Raw genomic sequence first — 27,759 nt, 5'->3', positions numbered from 1 at the left:
TGCAATTGCAAAAAAGGCTAATATCATTCTGGGATGTATTAACAGGAGCTATGTGAGTCCCAGGAGGTAATTGTCACAAGCCTCCTGGCTCCACGATCCCAAGCTATCGGCGCCAAATTCTGGGGGGGGGGGCGAGCTTAGGGGACACACTTCTCATTGGCGGCATCTCCCGTTGCCTCCCTGGTGAGGCCCCAGCTGGAGTACTGCATACAGGTTTGGGCAACGCACTTTAAGAATGATGTGGACAAATGGAAGAAAGTCTAGAAGAGAGCAATAAAAACGATAAATAAATAAATAAATAAAAATATATAAAATTGGCCATGATTAGTTTTGAAAAAGAATGACAGTCTTCAGATATGTCAGTCTGCAGGGAAGTTGTGAAATCCTTATCACTGGAGATTTTAAGAACAGGCTGGGATGATCAGGGATGGTCTAGCGTCCAGGGAGGTCATTACCAGTCACCTCCAGCGGGAGCCACACTGACGCACTAGAAGAAGAAAGAATGGTCGCTTGCCCTGCAGTAACTGTGGTTCTTGGAGGTGGTGTTAGTGTAGATCCCCCGACCCACCCACCACACACACTTTTCAGAGTCCTCAGCAACATTGGATCACAAGGGTGGGTTGCAGCTGCTGTGTGCTTCGGGCCCTCGTATCGGAGCAGGAGCGGGGAGCAAGTGAGCCCCAACAGACATGGCTATTCACAAACATCCTGGTCTCCTGCATGGGGCGTGTGTGTACTTAACAGTGGGATCTATGCTGGCCACAGTGTCTCAGAGCCATCATTACGGGCAGGTAAATAAAGGGTCTTTAGCCCCCTTTCCAACGTGTGCTTTGACCACTCCCCTCTTCTCTCCATTTAGGACGAAGTCCGTTTCCTCAATGTCCGAGTTTGAAAGCTTGCTCGACTGTTCTCCCTACCTTCCAGGCAAGACCAGCCCTGTGATCACTGACCGTGCCCGAGGCAAGAAAGGGTCTCCAGCCACCCAGCTGCTGCCTAATGGCGTAACAGACCCTGCAGGAGCCAACCCCAAAAACTGTACATATGTGAATATAGAGCAACCTGCCACTGAGAGCCTGGCGAAGGACAAACTGGGCATTTCTTCATGGGACTATTCCCGGGCAAACAACCTCTCTGGGCAGGATCCAGCCCAGAAGCAAATGCAGAGGAGCTACACGGCACCAGACAAGACTGGGATCCGCATCTATTACAGCCCTCCAGTGGTGCGAAGGTTGGAGGCACCACTAATCCACAACAAAGAGGGAAAGATCATGACTGAGCCCGGCTTCCTGTTCACAATGGCGAAGCCGAAAGAGCTGGAAGAATCCGCCAGCTCTGAGAACATGTACAGCAGGTGGCTGTGCAACTTCTCCAAGCAGCACCGCGAGCTGCTGGACAGCAGCGGCGCCGACAGGGCCGTGCCCCCTGTCCCTGGGTTCCCATCCTCCCTGCACGATTTTGAGATTTCCGGCAACATGAGTGACGACATGAAAGAGATCACCAACTGCGTCCGGCAGGCCATCCGCTCCAGCTCGCTGGAGAGAAAGGTGAAGAGCACCTCCAGTCAGACCACAGGGCTGATGAGTGTTGGGACCCAGACCATTCAGACAGTGAGCGTCGGCCTGCAGACAGACATTCCCCGGGGCAGCATCCACAGCAAGAGCTGGTCACCGCGCAGCTCCTCCCTGATGTCTGTGCGTGGCAAACAGATCTCTTCGTCTCTGGACAAAGTCCACTCCAGGATCGAGCGGCCCTGTTGTTCTCCTAAGTATGGCTCCCCAAAACTCCAGAGAAGGTCTTCCTCTAAGCTCGACAATTCGAAGGACAGAAGCCTGTGGAATCTTCATCAGAGTAAGCAAAATGGGTCAGCCTGGGCTAGGTCAACCACCACCAGAGACAGCCCCGTCCTCAGTAACATCAATGATGGCCTGTCCAGCTTGTTCAACGTCGTGGAGCATTCTGGGAGCACAGAATCCATATGGAAACCAGGGTGTCCAGAGAGCAAAGCCAAGCCAGAAGCCCCTAAGTATGGCATAGTGCAAGAGTTCTTCCGGAATGTGTGCGGGAGGGCTCAGAGCCCCACGTCTGCCACAGAGAAGAAAGAATCGACGGGAGATGATGGCATCAAAAAGCAGGATCACTCCCACCCAGCCGCATGTCATCAGTCTGAAAACGTCTCCCGGATCTTAAACAAGAAAATCCTGAAGCAAAGCAGCAGTGAGGAGCCCAAGGTGTCTGCCCCAAGTCAGGGGAGCAAAGAAGGGGCCCCAAAGGATCTGGACATGATCACTGCAGTAGCCAATGAGGTAAGAACAAAAGAATGGCCATATTGGGCCAGACCAGTGGTCCAACCAGCCCAGTCTCCTGTCTTCCTCCAGTGGCTGGTGCCAGATGCTTCAGAGGGATGAACGGAAGAGGGCAGGTTATCAAGTTATCCATCCTGTACTGTCCAGTCCCAGCTTCTGGCAGTCAGAGATTTAGGAAAACCTGGAGCATGGAGTTGAACCTCTGACCATCTTGGCTAATAGCCACTGATGGACCTATCCTCCATGGACTTATCTAGGGTTTTTTTTGAACCAGTTATACTTCTGGCCTTCCCAGCATCCCCAGGCAGCTTTGTTTTTACCCTAACAATTATAAAGTAAGTGTCTGTTTAGCTTCTGCACCCAGCAGCGGAGATAGTTTCCTCCCCAGCCTGACATGTGCTGCAGCCTCTCTCTATCGGGCAGAATTGGAGGGGCAAGAGGAGCAGATCTCTTGTCCTGCAGCAGCTGGTGATTTGGCTGTAGCACTGTCTTCATCTGAGAGCCAGATACACTTAGGCAGCAGCAGCCCCAGCTTGTGCTCCAGCCTGGAGGGGCGCCCTGGCTCAGCCCTTGTCTTCTCCCATGCAGAGATTGCTCCCCACAGGGGGCTGGGTCAAGACACTTGCGGCCCGAGGACCTCAGCCTGCATTCACATCAGAGCTGCAGGGTGAGGGCTTCATGCGCTAGTATTGACTCTGGGGCATGCACTCTTCCTCTGAGCTCCCTCAGTGCCAGCAGAAGGGGGCCCTGGTCCCAGCTGGGTGTTGCTGCAACGTGGCTAGTAAGAGCAGTAGCCCTCTCCTAGCCCAAGGAGGAGATCTGCCCTCGAGTGGGTACCAGAGTAGCCACAGCTGCAACTCCCCTGAGCCCTTCACACCTCTTAAACCCCCCTCCTGTTTCTCTTTGCAGGACACAGCATGTGACTGCAGCTCCCCATCCCTCACCTCCTGCTTCGCTCGGCCGTCCCGCTCAGCTATCCGGCACTCCCCTTCCAAGTGCAAGCTGCATCCCTCTGACCCTAGCCGGGCGGAGGAGAAGGCAGGGCCTCTGAGTGAGTGAGTGAGGGCCGCGGGGACTGGGCTATGCCATGTCTGCTTTCTGCAGCCCTGACGAAAGAGCACGCTTCCTGACTCCACCAGCTCCTCCGCGGCCTGCGGGACCCACCAGCCCCGAGAGAGCTGCGCTGGGGTCCCAGTGGGCCCCTCACTCTCGCAGAGACACAGGCGCATGCACATCTGTCTCCTAACTGTTCCCCAGCCAGTGGGGATGCTTAAGAAGCAGATGCTGCAGGCTAGTCGGGAACACAGGCTTCCAGCGCTGTGCCTGGACTCAGTTCCAGGGACGGAGGGGAAGCTACTCTGGGGCAGGTGTCTCCTGACCCCCAGGAAGGAGCCTGCAAGCCTCACTGCTCCTGCCAAGGGGAGGATGATTCCAGGAGCGAGGAAGGTGTCCCCAGAGCCTGGGGTGGGGATGCATAGCTCTTCAGGCTCCTCAGAGACCTGCGCCCTGAGAACCACTGCCTCAGAGACACGGACCGTGTGGAGGGTGAGGGGAAGAATGAAAAGATGGGCCCCGCATGCCTTGGGGTGTGGGAACAGGGGGAACTACCACCCGACAGCAGAGCCTGGGACTTCCCAGGGTTGTGCTGTCACTGCTGCTGCCAGGTGACCTGGAACAGGATTATCGGCGGAGAGCAGCTGGGTCCATTTGCAGAGGACATGCCTCTGTCCCACTGTTACTGCGCGTCCCAGACAGGGCCGGACTGATGTGCACACGCGGCTCTTAGCCATCTTGTCTCCCATGGCAGTGCCGCATAGCCCATTCTTAGAATGGCACTGCCACAGAGTGGGACACGGCCTCCCCTCCCCCACGCCCTGGGCCTTCTGTGCAAACCCAGCCCAGCGTGGATTGCGGCACATGCCTGCTTCGGTGCTGGGAGGATGCAGAGAAGGCAGGATCCTGCGGCAGGCACAGGGCACCTTCTGTCCCTTCTCCTCACCCAACCAATGTGTAATTCCTCATCTCCGGCACCAGGCTGGCCACGGCGGGAGGTTGCAGCAAGCTGTCTGAGCTGGAGCGCCGGCTGAGGGACTGCATCTGCTGCCTTTGTCTCTGGCACTCCTAGGGGGATCCTGGCCTCAAGAAGCACAGCCAAAGGCAGATAGGAACAGGAGCAAATCCAATGGGGCGGGGGGTGCAGACTGTGTCCCTATTCCTTCCTCCACATGCCAGGTGGATCTCTGGGCAAGGAGCAGACACTGACTGTTTGTTCTCTTCTCCCTTCCCTGCTGGAGCACTGGCAGAGAGGCTGAAAGCCTGGGGCCCAGAGGAGCCAGGCACCCCTTTTGGGGCCCTGCCCTTGCCCCTGTGCTCCACCGCTGGCTGGCTCTAGTTAAAGTTAGTCTGGCAGCTGCTCAAGTCAAGATGAGCCAAGGTGGCAGCATTTCCCTGGGTTCTGCATCCCACCCGTGGCTGGCAGGTCCCAGGTTTGCACATGCAGGGTAGTTTGGGGCTTCTGGTTCTCCCTCCGAGGTATCTGTCCATGGTTTGTGATGTAATTAATAGAGGTCCCCACAGGGTCATTTATTTGTGGGTTTGGCCTGTTACCCTGGAGCTTGCTGTGGTCGTGGCAGGCGTGAGGAATCTCATGGGGTCGGTGTCCCAGCCTGAGGTGCGTGTTCCATGTGTGTGCTGGCGGAGGCAGAGGGCTGCAGGGCCATGGCTGGAATTCAAGACGTTCCTCAAAAGTTACCAGGAGCCTGGCTCTGACTCAGAGGCCAAAGAGCTCTAGGACCTTCGCTTCTGCCCAGCAGCTCACGCTGGCCCACCGAGGACTCCTGCACTCACTTCCTCACCCTTTCTGCCCCCTTACTATGTAAAGGTAGCTGCATTTGCTCGTGTCCTCCTGCAGGCCGGGGTTTTCTTCTCGCACACACTGCTCTCTCGACCTAGGCCTTTGTGCCTGAGCACGGGTTAGACACTACAGGGACGAGAGTGGTACAGATATGTAGGCCAGTAGAGATGGGCCAGGGTAACCCCTCGTGTAGGGAGTCAAGGCTGACTTTGTCCCAGTGTGATTTTCACCCTCAGGTTAACACCCACCTTGCTCTGGTTGCCCAGCACTATACGTTCCAGGACTTAGGGCGCTTGTACCAGAGGAACCAGACGCCAGCGGATCCCTGACACCGCTAAGCTCTTTGCCTTTCCTTGGGCCCTGTGCAGTGGGGGGAGATTTAGACTTTGTATTAAAGGTGCAGAATCAGCCTCTGAGCTCCCACTCCAGGTGGCTTATGTGGCATCAAGCTGGCCTGGAGCTCACTCAGACCAAACCTTGTTAATGAGCTCTAATTAAATATCCCTGAGCCTCTTTGGGGCTGGAGCAGTTCACTGGGCCAGGCCCAGGCTCACGTGGCATCAAAGGCAAGGAGGCTGCTGCTTTCCAGGATCCTGCAGTAGGTTCTGGGCAGGAGAGAAGATCGAGCAGAAGGGAATTGTGCTAGACTCAGCTGGGCAGCACACTCTGGCAGCACAGGCCCCACCTCACTGGCAAAGCCAGAGCAGCTTAGCAGCTGCTATAGGCTTGGCTACACCTGCAGTTCCCAGCCTGCCTTGTTCCAGCTGGAGCTGAGCAAGGGCTCTGATGGTCTTGGCTCCCCTGTTGTACTAAAGGCTAGGGCAGCTTGGGCTTGCAGAGCAGAGAGCTGCAGAGCGGCTCTCTGCCCATCCCTCTGAATAAAGCTGCATCCCCCCTAGCATTTGCCTCCCACTTTGCCCAGGTTTGAGTGACTCCACAAAGGGAAGGGCTGGTGCTCGGAGCATGTTCCCTGTGCCCCCTTCACCCACAGCATTTATTGCACCCTTCTCAGCTTCCTTCCTCAGGCTGTGCTGTGGGTGTCTGCTCCACGTGTGGTGGCAGGGTGGCACTGCAGGGCAGCTCTACTCAGCCAGCAGCCATCCCCTTGTTTGCTGCTGCCAGGTGTGTGTGTGTGTGTGTGAGAGAGAGAGAGAGTGAGAGTGTTTATGTGCGTGTGAACATTCAGACTAGAAATGAGGGACTAGAAGTGAGGGAGATTAGTCACTGTAATGGTTTACGGGGTGGGGGTGGATTTGCTATTGCCGGCCATTTTTAAACCAAATTTGGATTTAAAAAAAACCAAAACTCTTGTTCTAAGAGGAATTAATTCAGGGAAGATCTGTGGCCCGTGTTGGGCAGGAGGCCAGACGAGACGGTCACAACAGTCCCCTCTGGCCTTAGAGTCTATTACACATCCCAGCACCTCTAGAGAAACACTTCAAGCCTTTTCCTCTCCCAGTCAACTCAGGAGGCTGCTGCACTGCCATTGAGTGAGGCAAAGTGATTGAAGGTCCATAACCCGCCTCGTCATGCTGCATTTAAACCTGCTGTGAAATCCTTCCCCAGCCCTCCAAGCCCTGGTCTATACCACAGAGTGAGGTCAGCGTAAGGCAGCTGACATGGAACTAACTCTGTAAGCATCTACACTAAAATGTACAGCTCCCACCGCTGTAACGTGCCCACTACTCCGACTTTGTAACTCCAGCTCCACGAGAGGCGTAGCCCTTGGGTCAAAGTAGTTAGGTCGATGCGGTGTCACTATAGATGCTGCCTTTCTTCCATCGCCTGTTGCTGCCTTTCAGAAGTTGTCCCACAATGCCCCACGCCCACAGTTAAATTGGTGCAAGCGGTCCTGGGGAGGACCCGCACCACCCACACAAGCAACATAGCATGGCTATGCAAAAGCTATTTAATTACTACAGTGGCTGCACGTTGCTGTAACTCTGGCTATGTCTTCACTACAGCAGCTGCACCGGGGCAGTTGTGCCTCTATAGTGTTTCTGTGGGAGACAATGAGCCACCAGGAGAGAGCTTTCCCATTAGCTTAATAACCCCTGCCTCTACGAGCGATGGTAGCTGTGGCGGCGGGAGAAGCTCTCTTTCCCACATAACGCTGTCTACGCTGGTGCTTACGTCGCTCAGGGGTGTGGATCATTTGCACCTCTGAGTGATGTAAGTGATATCAAAGAAATTAGGAGTGTAGGCAAAGCCTAAGGTTGACTTAATTCTGTAGATTTGCCCTAACTCATGTCTCAGGCTGCAGTCTGGAAAGTTGCAACAGGTGTCTAGGGTGCCCCAGGGCAGGGAATGCTCTGTGTGAGACAGGACAGGGCTCCCTTGGGTGCTCTGGTACAGGGGACCTGCCACAGCGAAGGTCAGGCTCAGCTTGATCCAGGTGTTTAGTGCTCAGAAACCACTTCCCACATTCAGGGCGTGAGGATGTGTACAGCCGAGACAAACTGCCTGGCTGCTTTGTCCCAGAACGACAGGGCTGTTCGTTACACGGCCGCAAGTCCACGCTGGGGGCTCAGCTCAGAGGCTTTCCCGGCAGTTACACAGGCTGTTAGAATCCCCCCAAGGGGCTTCACTGACACCTGAACTGGGGTGTGCAGCCTGCCTCAGAGTAACTCCTCCCCCCCATGGAGCAGGCTAGTCTTGTCCCCAAATGCAGTCCTGGCTCTGCCAGATGGAGGAACCCCAGTTAATGTCCACAGGAGTGTGCCATTCTGCTGTCTTCAGCACTTGCTGGTTCTGAATGGCAATGGCAACTGCTGTGGGGGAAAAGCCCTCCCCAAGCCCAGCTGTGCTAGAACTGGTGTGAGAAAAGCCAACCTCATCAGACTTGTATTCCAGCTGTTTCTCTACGCTGGTCCCCAGGCTTTTGCAGGGTTCTCCCCACTGTGCATCACTGTCAGCCTCCACTGCAGCCCTGTGCTCCCTGTAAAATCCATTTCTTGCCCATTTTATCATGGCTGTCCTGGTTCATTTTGATTGACTTTCCTTCACCAGGGTCTCTGAAAATATTGCAAGGGGAGAGAGAGAGAGAGTGTGTGTGTGCGTGCGCGCAGAGTGGGGCGCTTTAATTAATCCAGCCCTGCAACAGGGAAATAATTTTTTCAACCCCCTCCTCCCAGCCGCGCCCCCCCAGGGGAGCCACATGTGACATTTTAAAAACCTTTTGCTTCAGTATTTAAAAGTGCACAACACGGGCCCTAGAGCTCCCCCTAAGCGCTGTTGTGCCCGAGCAGAGCCAGTGTGTGGGATGGGGGTCTGGGGAGCCCTGGCCCTGTGTGTAATAGCACCTGCTGAACCAATTACTCTGTTTCCCAGACTCAGATGAGCCACCCCAGCTTCTCCTCCTGGAGCTGTCTTAGTTATTTGCTCATTGAAAGTGTGTCTTGCAAATGTCCTTTCCTGTTGGTTCAGATGCGCTGCAGGCCCACACGCAGCACAAGGCAGGGGGATTTAATCCCGCATGAACTTTAGAGCTGAAGGAATTTTTTAAAATAATGAAATTAGCTAAATTGGGAGGGTAGAAGAGGAGTTAAAAATACCAATTGGATTATGGGCTTGCAGGGCAGGAGGTGCTGGCCCCTCAATCCTGCCAAGGAGCAGAATTCCTGGTGGGCTGGAAATGGAGCCCCATTTGGTGGAGGGGCAGAGGTGCAAAGATCCCACCCCTCTGTCAATGAAGAGCCAGTGTTCATCAGCTTGGAGCCAGGAAGGCAGCAGTGCTTTGTTAAGAAGCCATGCTGCCCAATCCCAGCAGATCTCTGCAGCTAAAAATAAATGCCCCTTGCATTAGGTGCTAATGAAGTCCAATTACCTGCCTGCTGCTCCTTGCACGGCTGTGGAAGGGAGTAAAAACATTTTCCACATAGTGCAGAGAGCACCTGGGCTTGCAGAATAGCATGGAATAGTTGTGAGATGCCAGCCAAACCCGTGGAAAGGATTCCAGCCAGAACATGTACACCCATCCCCCCCAAATGTGTAATAGCTTCAAAGCTGGGGATGAATCCAGGCCTGGGAATAAGGAGAAAGGACTGTGCTGCATGGCCTGGAGGGACGCGTGCTGTTCATGTGTACTGCTCTGCACAGTCAGCTAACGGGGGCCTTGCAAATGCAGCTGCTGCCCCTTCTGGGAGGCTGTGCTCTGCACCCAGGCAGGATGTAAGCTAGGACCAGCCAGGGCATAGGCATGTTCTCGGTCAGCAGCCGAATGCTGTGCTCTGCGTGGTGCTGTGTGCTCCTCTGGTATGCAATGGGAGTGCTGTGGCCCGGGGTTCTGCACAAGTCACCTTACTCTGCCTGACAAGTGCAGCGGTTCCTGGGACATTCCGGTCTCCTTCCACTCACAGAGGCAGAGTGACTGGGCATGTCCTCACCTGGGAAGGCAGGACACAGAGCAGGCAACTAACTGACTGTTCAGCCTACCAGCAGACAAGAAGCTATTAGAGCCTGGTGGTTGGTGCGTCCCTTGCTAGTTCTTGCATGCGTTAGTCAGGCAGGGGGCTCTGTCCCGTGAGCAGGGGCTGGGGCTGGGGCAGTGGTATTGATCTGGTCACTAACTCCCACTGTAAATACTTCCTTGGGAGTGATTTTTAGCATTTTCACTGGTACCTGGGTTTTGTTTTTTTTTAAAGAATCTACGTTTTGGAATGTGGTTTCTCATTTTTACAAATGCCTTTTTAATGATTTGTGAGATTTGTAAAGTCTGTCCTGTTCTGTAAATAGCAGCGCTGGGCATTTCTCCTGTATGTGACCCAGCAGCCCTGGGGCTGGGGGGGATGGCACTGGACACCTTGGCCACCTGATAGCTCATCCCCAACAAGCGTGCAAAGAAGCTGGGCTTTTCCTCAGCAAAGTCAGTTGAAGGATGCAGGGAGGTAGCAGAGAGAGCAGCCCTGAGACATGGTGTGTGTAATACGCAGCCTTTTAACTTGACTCTGTCATCTCCCTGCTTGGCCTTTGGAAAAGCAGAATCTCAGCCTGGGGCACCGGCCATTCTGAAAATAGCATACTTGAAATTAAAGATGAGCCAATTTGGCTGCTTAAACTCCCAGCCGCACGTTTGGTTAAGTCGGCCATGTCCTATTTCCCAACATCTCTTTCAGGGAAGGGTCTGTGTACAAGGAGGTACTGAATTCATTTCATTCCCATGCATCTCAGTGGGTTAGCTTTTCTCCCTATGGCATGTGGGGGTGAGAAGAAAGCTAACCCTGCCACATGCCTGGTAAGCTGTTCAGTACAAGCAGAGCTCTGTCTGTCCGAGTCACCCACACCATTGCAGCCTTTCCCCCTGCTCTTCCTCACTGCGGCATTGGTGTTTGAAAAGCCAGCTGCGCTCTTTCAAAAGGCCTGTCCCTCCACAAAGCTCAAAGACCAGGCAGTGCGGAGCAGACTGTTGCCTACTGTTTTCTCCAGCCCCTGTGGCTGTGTCCCTAGCAGCCCTCACATGTCTAGCTCTGGTTTCCATTTGTTCTCTCCTTCCTTTTGCACAGCCCCACGTTCACATGAAGAGCAGTTACTCTGCCTCTGATGACGGGGCATTCCCCTGCTCTCCAGCCTTCATCTGTAGAATTGCCTGTTTGTTGTGCAATAGAAAATAAAGGGCCTGCGAGCTCTGAAATGAAACGCCCAAGATCCTTTCTGTGTCAGATGTGCAGGATGCCTGGCTGATTCTGGGTTGGGGGCCCAGCTCCCAGCAAAGCTCCCTGAGATCGTGCTACCCTCTAGATCCAAGGGAAGGGCAAAATCCTCCTCTGGACTCCATCCTGCCCTGAGCACCTCCTTGGGGTAGGGCCAGAGGTGCTCCATTGCTGAGCTCATACAGCCTGTTCCCTGGAGAGAGGCACTGGGGGAGGATGTTTGGCCGCCTGCAGGTGCACTCCAGCTTCAGGAACCTCTCATGCCCTTCAAGAGACCTTGAAACCTGGCTCCAGCTGTTGGAGGTTGGGCATAAATAGCCATGGGGAGAAGGGAGCGGCTGGGGGAACAGCCCATTGCTGGTTGATTTGGGAGCAGCAATGGCCTGGCCTGGCCTGGGAAGGAGCCCACCTTCTTCCCGAGGGAGGCTCGTGTGATGGAGCAGGTGGCTCCCTTCACACTGAGTCCTTCACTCAGCGGGGCAGCTGGGGCGCCAGGGTCCCCTTCCTCCTCAGCCCCCTGCTAAAATCTATTCAGCCTTTTCCTTCTGTGTGAGCACCAGGCTGGAGTCTGCCTGTTCTCTGCTGCTGCGTGGCCCCTCAGTGCCACAGGCTTGTTCTGCATGGTGCACTGCGCCCCTGGAAAGCTGCCCTGCTGGCCCTGAGGCAGGAGCGGACGGCCTGTCCAGGATGCTGCAGGTGCTGGCTTACAGGGCAGAAGGGCAGAGCCTTGCCTCCCCGGTTCATCGCTGCCTAACCCTGGAGCAGCCGCAGGGCTGCCAGCTTGGCTTGGATGTATCCCGGGAGGTTTCATCACATGACACAATCTTTAATTAAAGATTAATCTTTAATTCCTGGCCAATCCTGGAGGGCTGGCAGCCCTGACAGCAACTCCCCAGCAGGAGCAGCTGCTCACAGCGCGCTGTGCCATGGGGCAAGGCCTCCCTCAGTGCAGTGAGAATTACAGAGTGCAGGGAGCCCTCTGCTAGACAAGTCACATTCATCCTCTGCTCCGGTCAGTCTCCCCTTCCCCACGGGGCTTCCCATCTACTGGGCTGAAAATGGAGCTGCTTGCAGCTGATATTGCTGATGGTCCCTCGCCAGCACAGCTAACGACCGACTGCCGCATTGTGCTGAATGGCATCACGCCGGGGCGGGGCTCTCTGCCAACTCTCAGTGGCCTGCTCTGGGCAGGACAGCCTGAACAGCCTCCATGCCTCTGGCTTTCACTACCCTTGGCCCCTCCACCTGCCCCTGGGAACCCCGCCCAGCAGGGGCAGCCAGCTTCAGGGCCTGCAGCACACCCGGCCTGGCTGCACCCCACACAGGAGCTAGGTTTGAGACACTCGGGAAGGCCCTGGTGCCCAGCTGCCCCCTCCCCTCTGCTTCCCTCAGCCACTTCCCGTGATTTGTGGCTGAGCCGTCCTCAGCTGGGGTGGAGGTGGTGAACCAGCCCCAGTATGGGGGTGCATCCTGCTCCTTGCAAACGCACTCACACATCCGCAGGCTACGGCTCTGTGCTCCTGGCTGGAGCCCCCCTTCAGCCCTGTCTTGGCCTGCATCCTCTGCAGCTGCTGCTCCTTTCCCATCCCATCATCTGGCATCCCTAGGGCTGGACTCCTCTGCAGCACACAGGAAAGGGACTGAGGGACCCACATCCCCCAAACAAAGCCCCAGGTAGAGCGCGTCCCACCTAGCATGCCCCACAGTCCCAGAGTGGGGAGCAGGCAACATGCATCCAGCGGGGCTGCTGATGTGCCAAGGCAGGTCCCTTCCCACCCAGAAGAGCTCACCCTTGGGAGTGGGGGGCTGTTACAAGGGGTGACGCAGAGCGGCACAGCCCTGAGCTACAGAACAGCAACCCGTACTTACACGCATCCCACCACAGAGCCCAGTGCAGCTGTGTGCCCAGCCCAGCCTGCACCCCTGCCACGTGCAGCCACTGCCCACGCGCTGGCCAGAGACCCCGCAGCACCAGAAGGGTTTTCTCTCTGCCTAGCTCCCACTGAACCCCATTGAAACCCCTGAGCGTAAGGTGCCCCAGTACTGGGGAGGGTTGGGGCCAGTGTTCCCAGAATGCATCTGACCCATTCCCAGTGCAGGGAAGGCACCACCCAGCTGGTGGGCTCCCAGCCCAGCTCAGCCTAGCTCCATCCTAGATCCCAGTGAAACCAGACACGTTCGTGCAAGGATTTACCCACACCCCTGCTGTCACCTATTACTACAGACAGACAGAGCCCACCACCGCACTTCCTCAGCCCTCCTCTGGCACCTGTGACATCCCCACTCCCCATTGCTCCACACCCCCTCCCTGAGCCTTCCAACGCTCTGCCTTTGCTCCCCTGGCCACAGCCCCTACCCCGCCCCCCCCCCCCGCATCCCCTGCTTTCCATTCACACAATATTCCTGTCCCCTTCCATTCCCATCCAATCCCTCTTGTACGTTCCCTTCTCCTTCCAACACTCCCCACTGATCCCAATTCCAGCTCCTCCACCTCTGATTTATCCCCAGCCTCCATCTCACCGGTCGATTCCCTCATGATCCTTTCTCCCCCTCAAACTCACACCCTGAGCCCCCTCTCTGCATCTTCTTCCATCGCAGCCCCCACACTTCTGCAGCGTTCCTGTTCTGCCACCCTTCCTCCCACCCCCACTCCCTACAACCCCTCCCACCACTCCTCCTCTCACCACTGCTCCCTATAACCCCTCTTCCCACCCCCTGCCCCACCACTGCTTCCTACAGCCCCTCCTGCCACCCCATCTCCCACCCCCGCTCCCTACAGCCCCTCCCGCCACCCCATCTCCCACTCCCTACAGCCCCTCCCGCCACCCCATCTCTCCCTCCCAACAGCCCCTCCCGCCACCCCTCTTCCCACCCCTGCTCCCTACAGCCCCTCCTGCCACCCCATCTCCCACTCCCAACAGCCCCTCCCGCCACTGCTTCCTACAGTCCCTCCTGCCACCCCATCTCCCACCCCCGCTCCCTACAGCCCCTCCTCCCACCCCTCCTTTCACCACTGCTCCCTATAGCCCCTCCCCACCACTGCCACCCCATCTCCCACCCCAACAGCCCCTCCTGCTACCCCCTGCCCCACCACTGCTTCCTACAGTCCCTCCCCACCCCAGCTGCCACCCCATCTCCCACCGCCGCTCCCTACAGCCCCTCCTGCTACCCCCTGCCCCACCACTGCTTCCTACAGACCTTCCCACCACCCCATCTCCCACCCCAGCTCCCTATACCCCCTCCCGCCACCCCATCTCCCACCCCTGCCACCCCCCTGCCCCACCACTGCTCCCTATAGCCCCTTCTCCCACCCACTGCCCCACCACTGCTTCCTACAGCCCCTCCTGCCACCCCATCTCCCACCACTGCTCCCTACAGCCCCTCCTCCCCCGCCACCCCATCTCCCACCCCCGTTCCCTACAGCCCCTCCTGCCACCCCATCTCCCCACCAACCACTGCTTCCTCAGCCCCTCCTCCCACAACCCCACCACCCTATCTCCCACTGCCCCTCCTCCCACCCCATCTCCCACCCCCGCTCCCTACAGCCCCTCCTGCCACCCCCTCCCACCACTTGCACCCCCACCACCCTACAGCCCCTTTCCCACCCCCCCTCCCACCACTGCTCTGTACAGTCCCTCCCGCCACCCCATCTCCCACTCCCGCTCCCTACAGCCTCTTCTGTCATGCCATCTCCCATCCCTGCTCCCTACAGCCCCTCCCGCCATCCCATCTCCCATCCCTGCTCCCTACAGCCCCTCCTCCCACCCCCGCTCCCTACAGCCCCTCCCGCCACCCCATCTCCCACCCCTGCTCCCTACAGCCCGTCCTCCCACCCCCACTCCCTACAGCCCCTCCTGCCACCCCATCTCCCACCCCTGCTCCCTACATTCCCTCCTCCCACCCCCTCCCACCATCACTCCTTACAGCCCCTCCCACCATCCCATCTCCCACCCCTGTTCCCAACAGCCCCTCCTCCCACCCCGCTCCCTACAGCCCCTCCCGCCACCCCATCTCCCACCCCTGCTCCCTACAGCCCCTCCCACCACGCCCGTTCCCTACAGCCCCTCCTGCCACCCCCTCCCACCATCACTCCTCCCACCATACCCAGCCCCTCCCACCATCCCATCTCCCACCCCTGTTCCCAACAGCCCCTCCTCCCACCCCCACTCCCTACAGCCCCTCCCGCCACCCCATCTCCCATCCCTGCTCCCTACAGCCCCTCCTCCCACCCCCACTCCCTACAGCCCCTCCCGCCACCCCATCTCCCAGCCCTGCTCCCTACAACTCCTCCCATCACCCCATCTCCCACCATCGAGTCCTACAGCTCTTCTTCCCACCTGCTGCCCCACCACTGCTTCCTACAGCCCCTCCTGCCACCCCATCTCCAACCCCACTCGCTACAGGCCCTCATCCCACCCTCTCCCACCTCTGCTCCCTACAGCCCCCTTCCATCACCCCATCTCCCACCCCTGCTCCCTACAGCCCCCTCCCGCCACCCCATCTCCTTCCATCGCTCCCTACAGCCCCCCTTCATGCTACTTCTCCCACCATCACTCTCCAGTCCCTCTTTGTGCTTCACCATCTCACTGCAATTCACCTCTTGAACCCCACTTTGTTCCCCCTACCCATTCTGTCATTCCCACAACCCCATCATGTTTCCCCAGCTTCCTCCATCACTACAGCTCCTACTCATGCTTCCTCACCTTCACCATTGCAATCCCACTTTCCCATCTCCTTCTGTTTCCACCTCACCTTCACCTTCATGCCTCTCCTTTACCTCTATAATTCTCCCTAATCAACTCCTTGTACTCCATTTCCCTCTATTGCATCCCACAACCTCCCTTTTTGTTCTTCCCCATCTCTCTCCAATTCATCTTCCAACCCATCCAAGCTGCCAGCTGCCTGCATCACTCCCCAAAGCCCCCTGGGTTTTCTCATCTCCTTTAGTTCACCCCTGAGCCCATCTGCTTTCTCATCTCCCTGCACAACTCCCCAAACTCTCATGCTTCCCCAGTGCCTTCCTGACTTCTCCCTTGTCTGTCTTCATTTCCACTGACTCATGCTCAGAAACCTCATTTCCCTGTCTCCCTCCATCATACCCCGACTCCACCTTCTGCTTCCTCATCTCCTATGATTTCTCCCCTGCCCCAATTCCCCATCTCCCTCCTGTCCACTGCATGCACTCGCCATGTTAACTCATATTCCCCAGCTCTCCCTCATGCTTCCCCAACCACTCAGTTGGTTCCCCACAAGCCTGCCTCATGTCTTGCCATCTCCCACCTTTGCTTCCCCAGCCTGTCTCCCTGTCTCGCTCCAGTTCACCCTTGATCCCCACTCAGGCTTCATCTCCCAATGCTCTCCCACTGAATCCCTTTGTGGGGTGCCCCATCTCCCACTGTCATCCTCAATCCCTCCTTGGGCTTCCCCATCTCCTCACACAGCCTCACCTCAACCCCTCCACCCTGTGCGACCCTCTCCTGCTCCATCGCTCACCCTCAGGACCATAGTTTCCTAATTTCCCATCATCTCTCTCCCTCTGACTCGCCTCCATGCTTCCTCATTTGCAGCCATTTCTTCCTCTTACTTCTCCACTATGCATCCTCTCTCCGTAGTGGTGCAATGACTCCCCCGTGATTCCTCCTCTCCCACCATCCCTCCCCTTGTGCTCCTCTTCGTGATTCCTCCTCTCCCACTATCCGTCCTCCAAACTGTCCCTGGTACATTCCTCATTTGCTGCCACCTCTCCAACTTGACTCTGTCTCCTGCTTCTTCACCTCCTTTCTCACTATCCAAGTCTCCACCTTCATCTCTATCATCTCCCTCTGCAACTCTCCCCCCTCACATGTCTGTTTCTCTCTATTGATCACCACAGCCTCTCTTCCAGTGTTCCCCACCTCACTTCATGTCCCTGCTCAGCCCAGCCCTGCCTCTCTTCATTGCTCCCCTAAGTCCTCGTTGAGTTGCCTCAGCTCCTTCAGTTCACCCCCTGAACACCCCTCGGCTTCACCATCTCCCTGCATCGCCCCCCCCCCCACACTTGTGCTTCCCCATTTCCCTGCAATGTTCTCCTGGGTCTCCTTGAGCTTCTTTGTCCCCCACAAGTCAGCTGCTAAATCCTCCAGCGTTTCCTCATTTCTGACCATCTCCTCCCACAATCTCCACCATCCCTCCCCGAGTCTCCTTCATGCATCCTCATCTACAGCCTTTACCTGCCCTTGCCCCTGCTTCCTCAGCTCCCAGCTCTGTCTCTCATTTCCTGCTCGCCCTCCACTCTGACCTCCCCCTGCTTCTTCATTGCTTACCCACTCCTCTGCAGCTACCACCACCATGCATCCCCAGTTCAGGGTATGGTTCCCACTTGACTCCTCCTCACGCTTCCTGATCTGCCACTCTCTGCCCGACTCACCTCATGCATCCCTATCTCCTGGCATCACCCCAACACACACACACACACCTCCTCTTATGCTTCCTCATATGCTCTTATGCTTCCTCTTATGCTTCCTCATGCTTCCTCCGGCTTTTTCAGCTCCCGCCACTGCTCCCCCTTCACTCTCTGCATGTTTTCTCAGCTCCCTTCACACCCCACATGCTTACTTGTTTCACACACCTCTCCTCCCAGCTCCCCTTGGGGCATCTTCATCTGTACCAATATTTCCTGCTTCACGCCCCCTACTCTCCATCTCCTGCCTTCGCTCCCCCTTCAACCACTCCCCGGTACTTCGTCATCTCCCGCCTTCACTCCTTCAACCGCTGTCCTGTACTTCATCATCCCCCGCCTTCACTCCTTCAACCGCTGTCCTGTACTTCATCTCCTGCCTTCACTCCTTCAACCGCTGTCCTGTACTTCATCTCCTGCCTTCACTCCTTCAACCGCTGTCCTGTACTTCATCTCCCGCCTTCACTCCTTCACCTGCTGCCCTGTACTTCATCATCTCCCGCCTTCACTCCTTCAACCGCTGTCCTGTACTTCATCATCTCCCGCCTTCACTCCTTCAACCACTGTCCTGTACTTCATCATCTCCTGCCTTCACTCCTTCACCTGCTGCCCTGTACTTCATCATCTCCCGCCTTCACTCCTTCAACCGCTGCCCTGTACTTCATCATCCCCGCCTTCACTCCTTCACCGCTGCCCTGTACTTCATCATCCCCCGCCTTCACTCCTTCAACCGCTGCCCTGTACTTCATCATCCCCCGCCTTCACTCCTTCACCGCTGCCCTGTACTTCATCATCTCCCGCCTTCACTCCTTCAACCGCTGCCCTGTACTTCATCATCCCCCGCCTTCACTCCTTCACCGCTGCCCTGTACTTCATCATCCCCCGCCTTCACTCCTTCAACCGCTGCCCTGTACTTCATCATCCCCCGCCTTCACTCCTTCAACCGCTGCCCTGTACTTCATCATCCCCCGCCTTCACTCCTTCACCGCTGCCCTGTACTTCATCATCTCCCGCCTTCACTCCTTCAACCGCTGCCCTGTACTTCATCTCCCGCCTTCACTCCTTCAACCGCTGCCCTGTACTTCATCATCTCCCGCCTTCACTCCTTCAACCGCTGCCCTGTACTTCATCTCCCGCCTTCACTCCTTCAACCGCTGCCCTGTACTTCATCATCTCCCGCCTTCACTCCTTCAACCGCTGCCCTGTACTTCATCATCTCCCGCCTTCACTCCTTCAACCGCTGCCCTGTACTTCATCATCTCCCGCCTTCACTCCTTCAACCGCTGTCCTGTACTTCATCATCTCCCGCCTTCACTCCTTCAACCACTGCCCTGTACTTCATCTCCCGCCTTCACTCCTTCAACTGCTGCCCTATACTTCCGCATCTCCCACCATCACTCCCACCAACCCCCCCATGTTTCCTTACAACCAGCCATTATTCCCCAGTGAGTTCTCCACTTCAGGGGTTTCTGACTCCCTCCATCATTGGCACCTTGCATTTCCTCATCTCCCACTTTCTACCTACCCCTATGTTTCCTCCTGACCATCTGTCCACCTGATTCTCCCCTTGTGCTTCCTCAGCTTCCACCACTTCCCAACTGCACCCCTCCTGTTTCCACCCTCCCCCCCTCCACCCCATCCTCATGCTTACCCATCTTACTCGCTCACCTTTGTACTTTCCCGTTTCTCTCCATCTCTCCTTCCTATGCATCCTCCATATTTCCTTGTCTCACTCCATGGCTCCTCCTTGACCCCCACCCCATTCACGTGTCTCTACCTCGCCTCATGACCCCTCAGTCACACGCCACTTCATGCTTCCCCAACTCACTCCATCGCTTGTGTGACCTGCTCTTGTGTTTCCTCATCTCTCCACCTGAGCCCCGTGTTTCCTCCTCTCCAGCATCTCTCCACCTGACCCTCACCTTGTGTTAGCTCTTCTGCCATTTTCCCGCAGAGGCCAGTCCCAAGTTCTATGCCAGAGCATGCATCCAGTGCAGTCCGAATAACCTCTTGGAGCTGAAGTGCTGCTGTATAAGGGGGAGGGCTCTGCAGTGCATCTAGAGTGCTGGAAGCCCCTTGATCATGCCTGCAGCGTGAGCATGCTGCCTCTCCCTGTGGCTTCGCAGAGTCAGCAGCATCTCGCTGTACTCTCCCCCTCAGCCCACCAGCCTCTTCCTCTTCCCACCCTGCCCCCTGCTATTCCCTTATAAATGACCCTTCCCTCACAGTAATTGTCAGGATCTGTCTCCTTCCCCTTGCTTGAAGATTAGTACCACATTCCTTTTCCTTCAAGCTTCCCAACCATCCCTGTTCTCTATGATGCTCCAGATTGGGCTGGGTAAATTCCCTGACTTCCCCATGCTGCTTCCCTCAGAGGCTCCCCACACTGTGACACCCAAAAGTACTGAGCACATCCACAAACCACACCCCCTCCACACTTCCTAGAGCTCAGGCTAAGCGATGAACGTGAGCTGCACTCCTCACAGACAGCAGTTTGGGGGCAGGAGTTCCTGGCCCTCATTTAGTATTTCCAGTGTCCCTCAGGGCCTGGCTGGCCTACAAGGACTTTTGGTCCAAGAACACCACCCTCAGCCAAACCAGCACAGCACAGCGAGCAACACACCTCCGTCCAAGGGGACATGACTTTACATGCTGCAGAAGACTTGCCCAAAGCAGCATGTGAGCTCAACATCTGCCTGCTCGCGAGGTCCCCTCATCCACCTGCCTGCAGCCAACTGTCTGCATGAACCTTTCACCTGGAGAAATGTCTCTAAAGGTGGGGACGCTGCCTGCCAGTTAGTGAAATGAGAGATGCCAGAAGGGATTTGAGGAGCAAGCAAGGGGCTAAAAAGAATTGCAGAAGAATGAATCTGACTCAAGTGCTTGGATCGTTTTATAACACAAGGGGCCGATTCTCTGCCCTGGGGTGGCAGTGCATGGGGATTGGAGGCTGGCCACAGCTCCTAGCTGGGGAGTCCCCTGGCACAGGGCAGTCCCTAGCAGGCAGTGGCTCCTACAACCCATTGCACAGGTGCAGGGAGAGAGGGCTAAAAGGGATGTGGCTGGAGTCCTCACATCTGGTGTTCAGCTCCTTGGGGACAACTGCCAGCTGGCACATGTTGGAGCAGCCCCCAGGGTGCTCTAACTTGCATCCAGGGACAGGGAGCTGTAACTGGCTTCCTGACAACCTCCGTGCTCTGCTGCACCCAGCCGAGAATCTGGCCCAAACTATGTAGCTTCTACTGAGAACTTCATTTCCATACAGAGTTATCCCCTAGAACATGGGGCGATCATACCACCATCATTATCCACAGCCCCCCAGTCAGAACTGGGAGCACAATGGGGAAGAGACATTCTCTTCTCATCACGTTACAGAGGATTTTGCCATGCATCATCCTAGGCCACGTTGGCTGCTCCTTATTGTAGGGGAAGGAGACGCTTCCTGTTCTTCCTAGGAAATACATACTGCGCAAATGCTGTCTGAGGCCATCCCAGGAAGCTGTGCCAAGCGCATCTTTGTGCCCACAGAGCCTGGCCCGCTCACCTGCAGACAGGCACACCTGACAAGCACCTGGAGAGAGGCAAAACCCCTTTCCTTAGAGGGAAACCAATTGCCTCCTGCCCTGGGGCTGCTCGAGGTTTCCTCCATGGGGATGGGTGGGTTGTTTGACAGCAAATTTATGAGGACACCTACAACGCTGGCTCCACTGTAACCTTCTTACTTCAGAACCATTAAGAGATTCCCAGGGAGCTGCCCCTTCTCCCTTTTCAGCGAGGATGTGGCAGCGCTGTGGCTGGCCAGTCACTTACCCGGCCATGGGGATGTGTCTGAAGAGCTGATCCCTCTGTAAATAGTTACTTGGGGGTTGCTGGGCTTTGGCCAGGGGGTTTTCTTGCCATTTGTTAAGCATTCCAGTTGAAATGTTCTCCTTCTGGTTAGTTCCTAGGGGGGTTTCTCTACCTGTGTTGTTAGAAAATGAGCTGATTCTGGGAGTCATGCAGTCTCCCTGAGCTCGATTTCTTATTCCAAATGTTCAAACTTGTATATGGAACTGGGACTTTTTACACTGAATTATTGTAGAAAACAAAAATCTAAAATGTCTGTTAAAAGAGCCATTAAAAATCTCTTTAAAATCTATGTCTCCTAGTCGTCTTCTTAGCATTGCATTAGCACAAAGCAGTTCTTTAACAAACGCACTGTTCCTACCAGCCATGCTGCGGGCCTGCCACCTGCTGGCTGCCATACAAGCCCATTGGGGCATGGTAGGACCTGCAGGGTTTACTTTTTCTTTTCTTTTTTTCAGTACTCCCTAGGTGTGAAGTAAACTTTTCAAATGCAACCTGATCCTGTATTGTCTGCCTGAGTCTGCTGAGAGCCTGAACAAATAACTTTGTAAGATATGAACAGCCCCAGTCATCTCACTTAATTATGAAGTCTAATGATGACCATGTAAATGTTAGTATTGTTAGCTATGTCACTGCAGAGCAATTCAGCAGAAATACCAGCAAAGGCGGTGGAAGATAGGGCTGAAACTGAGCCTCATTGATTTTTTTTAAATCTCATTATTTTTAAATCAGTCTCATGTCATTGGGGGGTGGGGCCTGCCTTGGGCTGTCTGAATGTCTGGGGACAGCAATGCTGCAGCATGTTGGGCAGCAGTGGGCGGGGGAAGCTTGCTCTGGTGCTGTCCTTGCCAGGTCTGTCCTGGGGATGGAGAAAGGCCTTGAAGCTCCAGGGCTCCCAGTCTAGCACAACTTCACTCCCAGCTCCTGGGCAAACAGCTTGGGCGCAGTGGGACAGGGGCACCTGGCCTGGTGCCTCACCCTGTGCTAGATGGTACAATGGAGTCAGGGTTTGTGGGGCAGGCAAAGGATACTCACTGCTCCCCCAGCAGAATAGACTGGGGGGTGGGTTAAATGGGGGACAGCCAACTGCAACCTGGGCAGCCGATCCAGTCAAAGGCATCAACCCTGATGCTGCCTACATCGCTCCCCTGCATACTGCTGGTTATGAAACTGACACACTTTAACTGGCTCAGCCTGATGCGCCATCGGCTTGGGGGAACGTCGCAGCTCAGGATGAGCAGGTGGGTGGAGATGCTCCACCAGGCCTGGCTGGGATGAGATGCAGTCCTGCTTGGAGCATGCACAACACATGCCCTGGAAGCGTCAGCCCAGCCAAGCACTGTCCCATTCGTTTGTCCACATGGCTTTGCTGACAAAGCTCAACACAACATTTTTGCCCACACAGTCTCTCCTTCCCTAGGGCCTTTCCTCTTCCTGACTCCCAGACACCGTCTCTGTGGAATTAGCAAATGGCCCCTGACCTTGTCCTGTAACACTGCAAGGTCAAAGGAGCTCATTAATAAATCATGGTGCGTGCAGGGTCACAGAGCCCTTGAGCTTTGCTATTCGCACCTTTGATCTATGGCTCAGGACTGCCACATCCATCACCTCTTCCATCCACCCGGAACCTCAATATATTTTACAAAAACCCACCAGCAGAACAGCCGCCCTGCTCCCAGCAGCCGGGCTCCCAGGGCTAGTCTGGAGGGAGAAAGGAGGAGGAGCGTGGGAAGGTGGAACGTGTTTGCCCGAGCTGGAGTCAAGACAGGACCCCCAGCTCTGCCCTGCTGCTTGATGGAGCCTTGGGCATGTTAATGTCCAGAGGAGAACAGCAAGAGCTGTGTGAAGCTTTGCGGCCAGTCTTGCCTTCAGCCCCCAGTGGATATGGGGCCAATCCCCAGACCCTCCCTCAGATCTGTTTGCTCTGCCACAGTGTGTCAGCATCCGCGGTCCAGGGGGCTGCAGCTCAGCAGCTCCCTCACCAGGGGCTGTGAAAGGGGCTCCCTGCCAGACCCATGATTGGTGACATTCACCCAGCCATAGGGAAACAGATCCAGTGAAACACCATCATTCTGGCTGTGCTCAGAGCTCACAACAACCTGGGCCCTGGGCCCCAACTCCACTGGCACGGGATGCACCAGACCCTTCATGGATCCATGGTGGAGGCCCTGTAGCCTTATTAAACCCTGGGCAGGAAGGAGCAGGGGAGGTGGGTCCTCCAGGCCTGCCTAGAGAGAGCTCATGGAAGTAGCCAATCAGAGCCCAGCATGCTCAGATAAAAGGAGCTGCAGGGGTGAACTAGCTCAGACCCTGGCTAGGAGTGGAGATGTGAGGAAGGGGGCAGGGATGGGATGGGATGGGATGGGATGGGATGGGATGCTTGAGGGGCTGTGTTACTGGCTCTGGGAGTGAGAGGACCTGAGACTGTAGCCTGAAGGCTCAGGGGTGAAGAGGGGTGGGCAGAGGCCCCGGGGGCAGCAGCAGAGGATTGCAGGGAGCAGTGTGTGGCTGCTGTTCATAGGGTCCCTAGGCTGGAGCAGCGGCAGGCTGGGCCCCCGCACGGGCTGAGTGGCCTAACCCTGAGAAGGGACAAAGCATGTTGAGAAGCCCAAGCAAATGGCGGGATTTGAAAGGACTAGAGATGGGGCTGAAGACCCTGGGGAGGGCAGGCAGTTGGCTGGACCCTTTGCTACCCTGGAAGGGGTTCATCCATTTTGGACTGTGTGACTTGGCTGGAGGGCTGAGCCGTGGAAGGCCTGCTTAGTGAGGTCAGCAATCGATAATCACTGCCCCCACCCAGCCGAGAAGAGCACTCACAAGAGGTGAGTCTCCCTCGTCATGCCCACCCAGTCACCAAATTCTGTGCCATGGCCAAAACAGGAGCTCCAACCACTGCCCCATCCCAGAATGTGAGCTCTGACCCCCATCCCAGACCAGGAGCGCTAACACTGTCTCACTCACAGCTGGGCTCCAACCAATCTCGTCCTTACCCTGGAGTTTGTAACTCGCACCCATACCAGAACATGGCCTCTGATCCCCACCCAGACCAAAATGGGGGTTCTCATGATGTCTGTCATCATATTGTAGGCTCTTCCCCTGTTCCATACCACATGTGTGCCTCGGCTGCGTCCCAGCTCAATGCAGCAGGTCTAATGCCTGCCCCATCTCAGAACGTGGGCTGTAATCCCATGCCAGACTGGGGCTTTGACCCTGGCTACTTTACAATAATGTCATTCCATTCCCAAATGTGAGCCAGGCTCTGACTCATCCCACACAATGCTGGCTCCAACCCATCCCACCCCAAGGTGTGGGTTCTTGCACTGTCTAATCCTACAGTGCTGGCTCAAACCATATCCCATTCCAAACCATAGGCTCTAACCCCATCCCATCTTTAAAAGCGGCCTGTGAACCAATTCTGATCCCTCCCAATCTAGATTCTCATCCTGTCCAATCATAAAATGTCGGCTTTAAACTCCCCCATCCTCCAAAAGTTGGACCCAAACCAGGGTCTCTAACCCTATTCTGTATCTAAAATCTGGACTACAACTCTGTCCTGTCCAGGAACATGGGCTGTTACCTCAATCCCCCCCGAAACGTGGGTTCTGACCGCCTCCTCCCCCAAGCTGTAGAGCCACGGCTCACCCAGCTACAGGCAGGGTGCTGGGAGATTATTTAACTGGGAAACCAGCAGATACTGAGGAGACCTCACACTGGGCAAAGACACCTGCCCATGATGGATGTAACACAAAAGAAAATCTCCCCTCCTGGTCCCCGTGTCCTGGCCTCCATGTTCCCTGCCGTTCCACGCTTCCGAGCCCCGCGTGCCCCCACCCCCGCTCAACATGGCTCAGCACTGCCATGACACCTGCTGCGTGGAACGGACACAGCCGTGGGGGATGTGGCTCTGGTGAGGCGGAGGGCAGCTGTTGGATCCTGAGGATCAGATTCTGCACTCTGCTCTTCTAGCACAGCACAGTGCTGAGCTGAGCTAGACTCAGGATGTGGTCCAAGGACAAATTTTTGATGATCTTCCAATTAGTTGCCAGAAAATTAGCCGCTCCGGTCTTTGGACACGGTGTGCAAATCAGCCAGCCTCATTTCCTGTTATATAAAGAAAGGAAAGGTGACACTGCTCCTGAGGAAGCTCGCAGCTGTGCAGCTCCACTTACTATAGAGGCACTGTCAACTCCGTGCCCCTGCTCCTGAGGAAGCTCGCAGCACTGTGACTTCGCTTATCTAGAACTAGCACCCACTCTAGGCCATTGCTTCTGAGGGGCTTTGCAGCAGCCCTGCTCTAGCATCAGTCAATGACCAACCTCTACTAGTACCCTCGCCCCACCTCTGCTCCTCCTGCAGCTCTGGAAGGTTTTTACCCTCCATCCCAGGCCTGGGGCTGCAGGGGGAGTATCTGAAAGGGCTGACCCATTGTTCACAAGAGGGGAGGGTGGACGAGTGAGCAGAGCTGCCAGAAGTGCTGGGCTCTTTTTACTGTCCTCCCCCCTTCCCTTCTTGTACAAATGGAGTCGGCTCCTGCTGTGACTCTGGGTGGAGGTGGTACAGACCACCTGGCGTTGGGAGGCACATGGCAGGATGTGAAGGCGATCCCTGTCTGCACTGTCTCTTCGTTACGAAATTCGGGCAAACGTGAGTCCAAAACCAGTCAATCTGAGGCATCACTTGGAATCCTAAAGGCACTAAACTTAGTCCTAAACCAGTGGCTATTTTCAAGCACAAACTAACTGAAATTTAGTCCAACGTTTCCACCTGTCCGTGGGGTTAAACAGGCTCTGGCAGACCTGACTTCCTAATGTAAAAACAAGCGGCGAACAATTCCCCTCAACAGCGCCAGGCCAGACAGAGCAAAGGGCACAAAGCCTCTCTCTGTCTTTTGGAGCCAGGGAGTAAAGCTCATTCTCTTGCCAGGCTGGCCTTGCATCTGGATGCACCCTGCCACCAGCAATCGCATTGGGGCTCCAGACCTCCCTTCCCTGAGCGGCTGTGGAGACACACACCTACCACGTCCTCTGGGCCTGAGCAAACCCTGCCTCTTGCTCCATTTGGTGCTCTCACATTCCCTACGTTCGCCAAAGCTAATGGCCCCGTCCCTTCGCCCGCCGTGTCCCCTCTCCCCCCATCCCCACACACGCTACCCTTGCTTTGCAATTATTCTCCTCTCTCCCAGGCAATGATCTAACCTGCACCCTGAGCTGGCAAGCATCCATCAAGCAGGTTGCCACAGACTGGGTGAGCCCCAAGGGGTTAAATGAAGGACGCTGTGGGGAACTGACCCACAAACTCAGCCCTTGAGAGCCCTCCCATCACCCGAGGAAGGGGGTCTCATAGGAGCCCAGGGCAGGAGCCCAGGGCCTCTCGTGGATTTCACCACACTTCAGGGCTCTGGGGGGTCTGAACTCCACAGGGCCTTTGGGCTGTGAGAGCCAGGAAAAGTGTGGCTGGCGAGAACCACACGTCCACCCCCTGGCCACGAAAGCCAGATACCTGCTGATGTGTGGGAGACTCCGGCTTGTCATCAGTCTCCCGGCCATCCCCCCTACCAAGCAGCACCATCACCACAGTGGGGACAGGCTGCGTAGGGAAGACACGGGCTGGGAGTGAGTCACTGCCCATTGCTGAGCATTAGAGCAGGTTTGGTTCCTTGGTCTGGCCCTGTTTCCTCAACACAGGTCACCCATCCCCACCTGAGAGGAGACTAAAAGCCCACCCAGAGTGCCCCTGTGTCAGACAGCAGCCTGGCACGCCCGCCCACCCAGGTGGGCAGTGTTAGGAAGAGGTGGGCACCACCTGGGGAAACTGCAGGGAGCAATGGCCAAGGCTGGGCCTGGGCCCTGGAGGGGGTAGTGAGAGAGGAACTCCCTGCCCCACACACATCAGTGGGCTTATTCAGGCAACCGAGTGTCCTGCATGCAGAAGCGTTTCCAGAGCCATAATTCCATAGGGTCCAGCCTCCCTTACCCGCTCTCGTTTCCATAGGAGCCACCGAATCTGTTTCCATGGCGATGGCGGAGAGCACTTGACTTCAGAGCAATGAAAATAAATGTGGGACCTGACAAAGGTAAAGGGACCAAAACAGTAAACAAGCAGCAGAGGGAGATGAAATCCAGGGCAGAGAGGCGTATCTGCAGCTTAATCCGAGAGAGAGAGTGAGGAAATGTAGGCTCAAAGCAAAGTGCTAAAAATATGGGCTGGATTACACTCCCTCTACACTCTGTCCGAGGCCACCCCCCCCCCCCCCCTTTCGTCCGCCTGCCATGTTTGTCCCATGTGTCAGTAGGTCTGTTTGGCTAGATCCCTACCAGAGCGCAGGTGTGGGGTGCCTGCAATAATGTGCGGGGATCGCAGGTGCTTTAGCAGTGATTTCTGAAATCCCAGCTGCAGAGTCCTCTGTGGGAAACAAATGTGGCACCCTAAAATTCCCCAGGTGACTGCTTCATACATGTCCGCTCTGGAGCAGCAGAAATCATTACAACCCTCGCTTGTACAACCACTTCCATCTGGAGACCTTCAAGATGTACAGACATGAGCCCCACAGCCCCTTATGTCAGGTGTGAGGGAAGCCTCCTCATCTCAGGTTTACTAAAGGAGAAAGCTGAGGCACAAAGGAGTCGAGGTCTAAATATTCAGAAGTACACAGGTGCCCTGCTGGCACATATG

The 27,759-nt window shown here is 56.0% G+C and overlaps 1 protein-coding gene across 3 annotated transcripts in view; it reads left to right on the top strand.

Moving 5' to 3' along the window:
• MTCL2 (microtubule crosslinking factor 2) overlaps positions 1 to 7,811 on the top strand; it is an 84,672-nt gene extending 76,861 nt beyond the window's left edge. For 2 of the 3 annotated variants that reach the window (XM_067554515.1, XM_067554513.1), the window contains 2 exons: positions 860 to 2,303; positions 3,213 to 7,811. In XM_067554515.1, the coding sequence (XP_067410616.1) occupies positions 860 to 2,303; positions 3,213 to 3,362 (1,594 nt within the window). In that variant the 3' untranslated portion in view covers positions 3,363 to 7,811. The remainder of the gene's footprint in view (positions 1 to 859; positions 2,304 to 3,212) is intronic. The other variant, XM_067554514.1, reaches the window with a different exon arrangement.
• The last annotated feature ends 19,948 nt before the right edge of the window (positions 7,812 to 27,759 follow it).

Source organism: Emydura macquarii, unplaced genomic scaffold (assembly GCF_026122565.2).
Source record: "Emydura macquarii macquarii isolate MOO-44397 ecotype Brisbane River unplaced genomic scaffold, CSIRO-AGI_Emac_v2 contig_1483, whole genome shotgun sequence".
Lineage (NCBI taxonomy): Eukaryota > Metazoa > Chordata > Testudines > Chelidae > Emydura > Emydura macquarii.
This window is presented reverse-complemented; position numbering and strand designations above follow the sequence as displayed.